The sequence below is a fragment of the Scyliorhinus torazame genome, chromosome 17 (assembly GCF_047496885.1).
Source record: "Scyliorhinus torazame isolate Kashiwa2021f chromosome 17, sScyTor2.1, whole genome shotgun sequence".
NCBI classification, from domain to species: domain Eukaryota; kingdom Metazoa; phylum Chordata; class Chondrichthyes; order Carcharhiniformes; family Scyliorhinidae; genus Scyliorhinus; species Scyliorhinus torazame.
In genome coordinates, this window is record NC_092723.1 from 126,808,588 (window position 1) to 126,820,911 (window position 12,324).

A 12,324-nucleotide genomic window follows, 5' to 3' on the forward strand; every position below is an offset into this window, starting at 1 on the left:
TTATATGTCATATTTTTCTACAAAACACAGAGTATACTTGGAATGTGATTCATTGTCTTTGAAACTTTTGGGGATGGCCTTAGAGTGAAAAGGGCACTGGGTCAATGCAAGATATTTCCAAACAGCAGCCTTTACATTTACGGATGCTCTGCAAGTTGGAACAAAAGCCAGTTGCAAGCGAACATGATGGAGAACACCTCCATTTGAGAAATCCTTGCAGAGGTCCAGAGAAAGGTTCCGAAACTCTGCATAACCTCCCACGGACCCAAGGCAGTGTAGTCGAGGCAAAGGTTTTTGGAATAATTTAAGAATCAGTTGGATTTTCTGGTAGATGAAGGGAAGTGGGGCTCCTTCTATTTTGGATGAGCTGTGATTACAGCCTTTTCCATCTCCATCACACACAGTGATAGGCACTGAGGATGCTATTCTCAGATTTGGTAAAGCAATCTGTTTGAACAATTTCTTCTATCGTCTCTTGTTACAGCATTGATGGACTAATATTACTGAAAAAAGACAAATTCAAAATTGTATTAGAATTCTTTCATTTAATAAATTCTTTGATCACCCAATAAAATAAAACAGAACCCAGAGTCATTCTTTACATTTACAATCTGGGTGAAGAGGAAGACTTCTACAGAGGTCAAAGTTCACCTTATCCCTTTAAGAGAAATACCTTTTTTAATCACAAGCTTCTATGCTGAGACAAATCGCAAAAATTGAGAAGGAGATAAGCCAAAATAACGGGACTATTAAGTTAAGCTCATTAGCTACGTCCAAAACAAGAAGATTGGCTAGCACAATTGAAGATAGTTAAAGCAATTAATTCAGTCTTACAGGTGCAAGGCTGCAGCAGAGAAGCTGATGATACTGTCACCATGGTTACCTAGTGTGAGATAAGCCACAAACATCCCAGTGGTATCACACCCCTATGGTAGGTACAAGGATTTCACACAACAGGTGTCAAAGACAGTGCCTTCCCAGAAGGCATTGCAAATGCTAAAGAGTGCACCAAAATCAACAAAAAGCTTAAAGGGGTAAGAAAGTCCTGGCATGAGAGAGCACCTTTAGCTTAAAGTATTCTCTCAACTCTACATTACTCACCAAATTTTCAGTTAATAATTTTTACAAGAAGGCCTGTAGTGTTCTCAAGTGACTCAACAGGAAGCCCTGTGGGAGCACTTTCACCACGCAGACTGCAGCAGTGAAAGAAGGTCGTTCATCCCATCTTCACAAGGGTGACAAGGGATGGGCAATGAGCGTCGACCTTGCTAGAGGTGTCAGAATCCTGAAAACAATTTTAAAGAAGAAAATTGGTGGGAATCAGAACATTAGTCTGTTCCGCTGGAGCCCAGTGTAAACCTTGTTGGGAAACTTGTACTTATAGCTGATGGTGTGGTTTCTCAGAGCCACTCCCACCCCCGGGCCCATGACCATGAATTATCTCTGAAGTCTTCATGGCTCTTGGTGAAGTTGTTCCAGTTTGTGAAGGTGCTCACCTCACTGGTAATATCACTGAAGCGGCCTGGAGGAGAGGAACCCATACCGAGGGCATTTCCATACAATTTGGCATTTTTGTAAAAAACAACTAGCGATCAAAATTCTAGTTTGAACATTGCAGCAGTAATTCTGTGTGGACCTCCACATGCAGAATAGGGCCTTGTTAGAGGAGAATGTAGGTTTGAGATAAGGCTATTAAAGTATATGGCCAATTCTCCAACCTAGGCTCCCATCCATTGATGCTGCAATTTGGGAGTGGATCCTTGCAGAATTCTTTTTATTTTCATCTAAAATGGAAAAGTGCTTTCCCTGCAGACATTCCTACCCCTTCAATTACTCCCTGATAGTAATTAACCATAGCACTCACCCAGGCTAGGTCTATACAATATATAACACCATTCCTCCCAACTGTACAGTGTACATATTGCGTGTTGTATGTATGCGAGTGTGTATGTGTGAGTGTATGTGTGTGTGTGTATATCGATATATAAAATATATGGGAACAGCACTCTCCTTAGCTAGGCATGTACATTATATATATAGCACTCAGTCTAGCTGGGTCTGTACAATAGTATAATCTTGTGAAGCAATTTGTATTTAAAGATAAAGAACTTTTTTCTACAAAAATGTATTCTGCCTGACTGACATTGATGTGACATTTCGAGTGCAAATGACGTCTTTTTTTTGTATGCCTTAGGAGCTTTGCGTAATTTCCACCTCATACAATGTCTAGCTCTTCACACCAGTTAAGTGCACAGGTAATTGTGCTGGCTGACACAGAGCCACATTCACTCTGTGGCTGACTGGAGGCACATTCCAGAGTTCCCATCTCTGCCCTCTGTTCATTTGTCAGCTGGTACGAAGATCCCTTCTTTCAAAGCAAAATGTCAAATGGTGAAAAGGAAAACCACAGAAGGAGGATTAAATCTGGTTCGACAAGTTGTAATTGCCTATTCGCAAGTCTAAATATCTGGATTTGTTCTAGAATTACTCTCCTGAAAGTTCACAGTTGCACACATCACTAAAATACTTGATCTAATGTCTTGCTGGAACCAATTCCTTGACCTAAATTAATGTCGAAATCCAGTGGAAGGTAATTATCAATGTTACATAGTCTCTTTTAAAAATTGACAATGATAATTCTATCTTTACTCACGTTGAATGTTAACTTATTCTGTTGCTTTGCACTTATCAATCATAGACTTCGTATGTGAGAATTCCCTCCACCATTACAATCAAATTCCTAAATCTATGCAAGCTTTAAAATATTTTATGGCACTCATGATGATTGGTATCTCATTTCTTACATTTGACAAAAGGGTCATTAAAACAGTCAAAGTTCATATCTCAGACTCCCTTCTGTAAGACCTTTGATCCAATGCTAAAGTTGCCTGTAATCGGTCGAATTCGTGCCGGCTGCTGTTTGGACTCGGGTCATCCAGGACCCTGCTGTCAACATCATCATCATCATCACCCTCGTCATCCTCATCTCGGCTCATGAAAGCCAACTCGTTCTCGTAGCAGAAAGAGTTTGTGCTGGGAACGAGAAACTTGGTTTCCATTAGTTCCTTGGCGCTGCATCGAGGGGTTGTGGGCACCTCGTAGGTTTTATGGAAATGTGAGTAGTCCACTTTGTACTGGTCCTTTTCCTCAAAGAGCACTGGTTCGAAACGCTGGCCCCACAGAATTTCACTTGCCAAATACGAGCTGCGGGCTTGAGTGGTCATCGCCGTAGCTTCCACCATTCCTTCAAGGATGACCACAATTTCAAAATCTGCCATCTCTAGGTCCTGCTTGCTAATACCATACAGTGGGCTTTCCTCATCAATCTCGTGGAGAATAGTTATAGGGGAAACTAAGAATATACGATCGTATCCTTTATCAAAACCCACGTCAATGTCAATTTGGTCAAGGGGTATATATTCTCCTTCCTCTGTGATCCGGGGCTTGATTAACTGAGCCCGAACATGGGCTTCCACTATGTGACTTTTCCTCAGATTTCCCACCCGCCACATTAGAGAGAGTTTGCCATCCCTCATGGCTATTACTGCGTTATGACTAAAAAGTAAGGTCTGGGCTCGTTTCTTCGGCCGTGCCATTTTAGCCATTATGGCACCAATCATGAACGAGTCTATTATGCAACCTACAATGGACTGGAAAACCACCAAGAAGATGGCCAATGGACACTCTTCCGTCACGCAGCGGAAACCATACCCGATAGTTGTTTGGGTTTCGATGGAAAACAGGAAGGCAGCAATGAATCCATTCACCTGCAAAACACAGGGCATGAAGTTCTCATCCCCGGCAGGGTTCTCCAGGTCTCCGTGTATCAGCGCAATAAGCCAGAAGGCCAAGCCAAAAGCCAACCATGAAATGACAAAAGCGAGCGAGAAAATCAGCAGCATGTACCGCCAGCGGACGTCCACGCAAGTCGTGAAGATGTCGGCAATATACCGCTGGGGCTTGTCACGCATGTTTGCAAACTGCACATTGCACTGGCCGTTCTTCTTGACAAAGCGACTGCGGCACTTCCTCCTGGTATGGATTTTCCCATTGCCATAGCCGTTGATTCCTGGCATGGTTGTCAGCCTCAACCCGTCTTCTTCTGAGGATACAATGCTGTAGTGGTTGTCACAGGCGCCAGTCATTCCTGTCCGCAGACCAGAATTTGTTCAGCTGAGGGCCCCCGTTTGCCAACCGCCAAGGCCCCCAGCCACCCCCCCTCCCCCCCCCCCACCCACCCCCCCAACCCCCCCTCCCCCCAAGGGAAAGTAAACAAAGTAGAGTGAGTCCAGGCAGCTTGGCTCGCCCTGTCAGTATCTTGTCAGCAGCACCCTGAAATAAAAATAATTATGGTTAAAATGTGCAATATTTAGAAATATAAATGTCACACTCAAAAACAAAGTTCTGCCCTGTGTCACCAGCATTGAGTTATCTCTTTACAAACTTAGGAACAGAAGTAGGCTAGTCAACCCCTTGATGCCAGCTCCGGCCGTTTAATCAAATCATGTGTCATTGCATCGCGTGAGTCCTCAACTAAATCAGATGCCAGTTTATCCTCCCCCATCCCCTTGCAGGATTGGGTTAACTGGAAAAGACAGGAGTCCCCACAGTCTCACGCAAACCCGCTTATAGCATAGCCATAGGCAGCCATGATGAAGGCTTGTAAGCAGAGTGTTACCCGTGTCTGCGAGATACGTATTTTTTTTTATAAACTTAAGAGCACCCAATTCTTTTTTTCCAATTAAGGGGCAATTTAGCATGGCCAATTCACCTGCCCTGCACATCTTTGGGTTGTGGGGGTGGGACCCAGGCTGAAAATGGACATCATAGATTATCATAGAATTTACAGTGCAGAAGGAGGCCATTCGGCCCATCGAGTCTGCACCAGCTCTTGGAAAGAGCACCCTACCCAAGGTCAACACCTCCACCCTATCCCCATAACCCAGTAACCCCACACAACACTAAGGGCAATTCTGGACACTAAGGGCAATTTATCATGGCCAATCCACCATGACCTGGGTCCGGTACTGGACCCGATCCTCAGTGCCGTGAGGCAGCAGCAGTGCTAACCACTGTGCCACCGCACTCCCCCCTGTGGGATACGCATTTAGTCCAAAAACAAAAGGTGAATTTAGCATGTCCAAACCCCTTGTGTTGTTTTAATTAAGTGATCGTGAACTGGGAAGGGGATAGGTATAAGATATCATTTTTCAATATGCAATCACGAAGCATCTCCACTAAAGTAGCTGTCTGAAACTGGTTTGTTTTATCAGTGGATCAATAAAAGACTGAGAATAGGTTGAATGGGGCAGTTCATTTCATGGCATCATTTTGCATCCAGTGTCTCCAAACATTTAAGCTGCGTTAGAATCATAGAATTTACAGTGCAGAAGGAGGCCATTCACCCATCGTGTCTGCACTGGCCCTTGGAAAGTGCACCCTACTCAAGCCCACACCTCCACCCTATCCTCATAACCCCACTTTAACTTTTTGGAAACTAAGAGTAATTTATCATGGCCAATCCACCTAACCTGCACATCTTTGGACGGTGGGAGGAAACCAGAGCCCCCGGAGGAAACCCACGCAGACACGGGGAGAACGTGCAGACTCCGCACAGACAGTGACCCAAGCCGGGAATTGAACCTTGGATCCTGGAGCTGTAAAGCAACTGTGCTAACCACTATGCTAACGTGCTGCCCCTAAATTTAACCAAAATTCCAAAAAATACTAAATTCAACAAAGGTGCGATGGGTCAACTGGCTGCCATTGGTCTGTATGATCCTATGAAGTTCAGTCAGAGAGACATATCCCACAACAAAGAGACAGGACAAGAACTTGGGGCGAAATTCTCCTACCCGCCCCGCCACATTTCTGCGCTGACCGGCCGGCGGGAGTCTCCGTAACGCCGGCCGGTCAATGGGGTTTCCCATTGTGGGGCAGCCCCACGCCGTCGGGAAACCCCCGGGTGCCGGCAGAACGGAGACTCCCGCCGGCGGAGAATGATGCCCATAATTCTACGCTTTGCTAAGTTACACTGGTCACCTCAGGCATTTCCACATGGAAATGGAAGGAAAGTCCATGGGGGAGTCCTTACTCCTCCTCCTGTGCATCTCTTGGCATCAGGCCTAAACATCCCATTAAAACCATAAGACCATGAGGAATAGGAACGGGAGTGGGCCATTCAGCCCCTCGAGCCTACTCTGCCATTCAATAAGATCATGGGTGATCCAGCACTCACTAAGTCTGCTTTTCTGCCTTCTCTCTGAAACCCATAATCCCCCGATTGGAAACCTATCGATCTCAGCCTTGAAAATGTCCACAGCTTCCAGGGGTAAACAATTCCAAAGATTCACCACTTTGTGGAGAAGAAATTCTTCCTCAAATCCGGCTTAAATGAGCACCCCCCTTTATTCTGCGACTATGCCATTTGGTCCTACGCTCTCCCATGAGTGGAAACATCCTCCCAACATTTACCCTGTCTAATTCCCTAAGAATCTTGGCAGAGACCTGGGAGCAGGGTTGCCTATCTATTACCCGGTGAAGATTTCAAGACTGCAATCGATAGACATTTGCTGGGTAAGGGTATCAAGAAATAGGGGATCAAAGACAGGTAAATTAGATTGAGATATGGATCCAACATGATCTGATTGAATGGTGGAGCAGAAACGAGGGGCTGAATGAATGACTTTTGTTCCTCCGTTCCCATGTTCCTTGGAGGGAGGAAAAGATAGAAAGAGAAATGAACATGAATGCACTTTCACCATCTATTAAAAGAACTAAATGTTGGCATTTGATCAGCTGGTTTGGGACAGTCGCGCACCAATGATAACCTAGAACTGCAGTAACAGTACACTATGCACATCAGAGTCCCATGATATTGTGTGACAAGTTGTGTAATACTACATAATAACATTGTGTGCGGTAATTTAAGAAAGGTTAACAATATGTACATTCTGATTCCTGCGCTGTGAGGGGCTGAGAATTCATTTATTTTGAAGGCAATAAATATTTCTTTTTTGGTCCAATATCTATCAATGCAACAGCAGCAACAATTTCTTACAATCACTTTCGAGATGTTTTATTGTACTGAGATTGTGCTCCCCAGAGGGTTTCAAGCTTTAAAGTTGATTTTCAAGCATTTCATTTTCTAAATTACCATTTTCGGCTTCCATGAATCAAGTGCTCCAAATCATCATTACTTCCTGAATATGTTTCTATTTTTAAAAAAGAGTCACCTGTTCTTTGCAAAGTAATGCATTTTGAGAGCAAATCTAATCTTTTTTTCCTAAAAAGATACATTGTCAATTCTTTATTTTTTTGTGAGTTGTAGTGCTCAATTGCGCTGAAGGATTGGAACTTATTCCACTTCAGGTCTGCATCAATCACTCAGTGTCATGCAGCTAAATTTGGACCAAAGCTCACTGAACTCTGTGGCAATGGTTTCCCTCAGACGTAGCTTCAACAAAGCCTGATGCCAAATGGGGATTGTTCAAACGTACTTCATATTTGACACTGTGGGTAGATCTTGACTTATTGTGACACTGTAGAATCGTCAACAGCCTAAAACGTTATTTGCAACTCAGTAGGTAGCACACGTGCCTCTGAGTCAGGAGGATGTGTTTGATCTCCACTCCACACAGAATCCAATCCAGTGGTACAGAGCAGTGCGGCACTGTTGGTGATGTCATATGTCAGCTCTGACTAGTCAGGTGGATGTAGAAGATCACATGGCACTATTTTGTCGGACAGTTATTCCTGGTGCCCTGGCCACTATTAATCCCACATCAAACACCATTGCAAAATAGCAGGTTACCTGGTCCTTAACACATTACTGGTTGTGGAAGCTTGCTATGCACAAATCAGTTGGCATATTTCTTTTTTTTTTAAATTTAGAGTACCCAATTCATTTTTTCCAATTATGGGGCAATTTAGCGTGGCCAATCCACCTAACCTGCACATCTTTGGGTTGTGGGGGTGAAACCCACGCAAACACAGGGAGAATGTGCAAACTCCACATGGACAGTGACCCAGAGCCAGGATCGAACCTGGGACCGCGGCGCCGTGAGGCTGCAGGGCTAACCCACTGCGCCACCGTGCTGCCCCAGTTGCCATATTTCTGACACTGACTACATTTAAATGATTCACCAAAATTGCATCATATCACAGCAGTTCTGTGTTGTTGACCTAATCTTATTATGAACCGCCCAGATCCTGACCTAACACCATGGACTTAAATACCTGACAGATATGGCTTTGCTGATTACACAAAGCTAGAGGGCGGAATTCTCCCCCCCCCCCCCCATGCCGGGTGGGAGAATCGCCCGGGCGCCGCTCAAGTCCCGCCACGCTGCCCCGACGCCCACATGCGATTCTCCCACCCCCCCCCAAACCGGCGCGGAGAGAATCACGGCTGGCCGCTGGGAGATTCTCCGGCGCGGATGGGCCGAGCGGCCTGACCAACACGACAGGTTCCCACCAGCGCCATCCACACCTGGGGCGAAATTCTCCCCCAACGGCGCAATGTCCGCCGACTGGCGCCAAAAACGGCGCCAATCAGACGGGCATCGCACCGGCCCAAAGGTGCGGAATGCTCCGCATCTTTGGGGGCCAAGCCCCAACATTGAGGGGCTAGGCCGGCGCCAGAGGGATTTCCGCCCCGCCAGCTGGCGGAAATGGCGTTTGTTGCCCCGCCAGCCGGCGGAAATGGCGTTTGGTGCCCCGCCAGCTGGCGCGGAAATGCGGCGCATGCACGGGAGCGTCAGCGGCCGCCGACAGTTTCCCGCGCATGCGCAGTGGGGAGAGTCTCTTCCGCCTTCGCCATGGTGGAGGCCGTGGCGGAGGCGGAAGGGAAAGAGTGCCCCCACGGCACAGGCCCGCCCGCGGATCGGTGGGCCCCGATCGCGAGCCAGGCCACCGTGGGGGCACCCCCCGGGGTCAGATCGCCCCGCGCCCCCCCCCAGAACCCCGGAGCCCGCCCACGCCGCCTGGTCCCGCCGGTAAATACCAGCTTTGATTTCCGCCGGCGGGACAGGCAATTTCTTGGCGGGACTTGGGCCCATACGGGCCGGAGAATTGAGCGGGGGGTCCCGCCAACCGGCGCGGCCCGATTCCCGCCCCTGCCCAATCTCCGGTACCGGAGACATCGGCGGGGGCGGGATTCACGGCGGCCAACGGCCATTCTCCGACCCGGCGGGGGGTCGGAGAATGACGCCCCTGGTCGCTGCTGGCAGGAAGAGCGCAGTAACGCTGGGGGGGGCGGCCTGTGTGAGGGGGAGGGGGGTTCCTGCACCGGGGGGGGCCTCAAAAGGGGTCTGACCCGCGATCGGTGCCCACCGATCGGCGAGCCGGCCTCTCTGAAGGAGGACCTCCTTTCCTCCGCCGCCCCGCAAGATCCATCCGACATCTTCTTGCGGGGCGGCCGCGGGGAGGACGGAAACCGTGGATGCGTGGGTGACGTCATTTACACGCCACCGCTCGCGTCATTTACGCGGTGCCGCTTTTACACGGTGCCCAGGCCCAGCACGCGTAAATGACGCGGCGCCACTCCTAGCCCCCCGGGGGCGGGAGAATAGGGGGCTGGAAGCGGCCTCCGACGCCGGAGTGAAACACTCCGGTTTTCACTCCGGCGTCGGGGCTTAGTCTCCCGATGGGAGAATTGCGCCCAATGCCCCTCAGTGCTCTCCAGTGCTAACCAATAATAATAATCGCTTATTGTCAAAAGTAACTTCAATGAAATTACTGTGAAAAGCCCCTAGTCGCCACATTCCGGCGCCTGTTCGAGGAGGCTGGTACGGGAATTGAACCCACGCTGCTGCCTTGTTCTGCATTACAAGCCAGCTGTTTAGCCCACTGTGCTAAACCAGCCCCTTTTTACACTTTTTACATGAAATGGACAGGTGCCTGTATCAATGCAAGTGCATCTCTGGAATCTACCTGGTCGAGCTTGCCAACCCTGGTTGGACACATTCCTGGTAGTGTTATCATATGATCTCCCGCCTCCAATTGACCTCCCCCCACACTCATGTCATTGGTCACCCAACCTGTCAATCCTTACAGCAGAACCAATTGTAAAGTGAATAAACTCTGCATAACCAAACTGAATGATTCCTAATGGTTGGTGAGGCAGCCTTCTTTTGTATCACCAACATTTTAATAATTAATACACAAAAGTGTCCAGTTAGTTTTCTTAATAATAAGTCTCCGATAATTTTTCTCCCGAGTATTTACTCGCAGCAGTGTCCTGAACATTAGTTTTTAATTCCTGGGGACTCCTGGGCAATCCTCGAGGATCAACAGCCCTTATCTGTCCAATGATGCCAACAGGACTGCCACATGGACCCCTTTGGAATACTTAAAGGACTCCAGGTTGCTTTCGCTGACCTGGGCCAAACTGATCGGCCCCACTCCTGCTTTCTGAAGACAAGCACGCCTTACCCCTCTTAAGCCGGATCCAGGGAAGGCAGAATTGCTGATATGGAGGTCCCAACTCTCATTGGCCTTGTAGATGGAGGTTCTGCTCCTCACAAGACCAACTGCAAACACGCAGAGTTGGAAGCGAGCCAGCATATCAGAGCCGCTGTCTGTTTCGAGAACATCCCGCAAGAGTTAAAGTGGGATTCCCGGATTCCTAGCACAGGGCTAAATCGCTGGCTTTGAAAGCAGACCAAAGCAGGCCAGCTGCGCGGGTTCAATTCCTGTACCAGCCTCCCCGAACAGGCACCGGAATGTGGTGACGAGGGGCTTTTCACAGTAACTTCATTTGAAGCCTACTTTGACAATAAGCCATTTTCATTTCATTTCATTTCATTCCTGTGGATCTCAGGAGGAGGTTGTTGACCAATATGGAAACCTCACCATCCAACCAATGCAAACAATTTGAAGATCCAAAGGCAGGGGACCTAACAGCTCAGCTGAAGATTAAACGACATTGAGCAATTACATAAAACTTATAAAACCCAAAATGGAACCACCAATTACCAAAATTATACTCCTGGGTCAGTTCAACTGCACTATGTTAGTGCAAGTGAGCATTGTACAGATAATTTAACTTTTTATTCAGTCACGGGATGTGGGCGTGGCTGGCAGGGCCATTTATTGTCTATTTTCAACTGTCCTGGAGAAGATAAATTGCCTTCTTGATCCACTGCAGTCCGTGTTGTGTAGATACACCCTCAGTGCTGTTAGGGAGGGAATTCCAGGATTTTGACCCAGTGACAGTGAAAGAACGGCCATATATTTCCACGTCAGGATGGTGTGTGTTGCAGGTGACACTGTTCCCATCAACCTGCTGTACATGTTCCTTTAAGTGGAAGGGAATTGAATTACTGAATTCCGTCCCTCTGCCTAACCCCTCTCAATCTCCCTCTCTCCTCCTTTAAGATGCTCCTTAAAACATTGGATCAACTGCCCTAATATTTCCTCACGCAGCTCAATCTCAAATTTTGTTAAAAATTTGTTTCTGTAAAGACCCTTGAAGCATTTTCCTGCGAGAAATTTAAGTTGGTGCTGTCAATTAGCAACACACTGTATGGGAGTAATCACTATGGAATTCCAAGGAAAAGTTTGTGATATGGTTCAACTGCCACTTCATAACTACCTGTTCATGGCTTCTTGTGACCATCTAGATGGTATTTAATGGAGGAAGTGGGGCCTTGTTCTCCGGCTGGAAAACCAGTGGGAGCCTCGCCTTGCCTTTTTTAGGGAAGGCATGCCAAATTAAGTGCCAATCAGGCACTTGACAGGGCAGTCACAGATCTTCCCCTGGATCAAGGACCCTGAGGACTGAAGTAGAGCCTGTCAAGTGCTGCCAGCCATTCAGCCATGGATCATGGTGGGCAATGAAAAGAGGGGTTTCACAACATGGGGGTTGTGGGAGAGGGGTATTAGAGGTGGGCGGTAAGGGAAAGGGGTGGCTTTCAGCTCTCAATTCTTATGTTGGGTTCCTCCATCAGACACTGAGTGAGTGCCTTTAAATGAGGGAGCTTCTCCCCCCATGGTAGCCATCAAACAATGCCGCTTGCAATACTCCCTGCATGGCCTACCACAGGCTTAATATCAGCGACAATGAGATGAGGCCCTTAACTGGGGCTATTTACCCACTTTAATGGCCTCAATTGGCAGCAGGACAGTTAGGCCGTGTACAGGCCCTCCCACCTCAAATTTAGTCGGGGTGGGGGTGTGAAGGTGGCAGGGTTCCAACTCACAACCATCCTCCCTGATTAAATGCCTGCCCACCTCCAAACCCACCAAGGGGAGGACATTAAATTCCACCCTCTGGTGCTTTGCTCTTTTCTATAAATAGGTGTCTTTGCTTCAGTGTCTCAG

At 47.7% G+C, this 12,324-nt stretch overlaps 1 protein-coding gene across 1 annotated transcript; it reads right to left on the reverse strand.

The window, feature by feature from the left end:
• Positions 1–544: 544 nt before the first annotated feature.
• On the reverse strand, positions 545–4,180 carry LOC140394129 (ATP-sensitive inward rectifier potassium channel 12). The gene has a single exon (XM_072481005.1). The coding sequence runs from the start codon at positions 4,143–4,145 to the stop codon at positions 2,838–2,840; it is 1,308 nt and encodes a 435-aa protein (XP_072337106.1). The 5' UTR covers positions 4,146–4,180; the 3' UTR covers positions 545–2,837.
• Between the last annotated feature and the right edge of the window lie 8,144 nt (positions 4,181–12,324).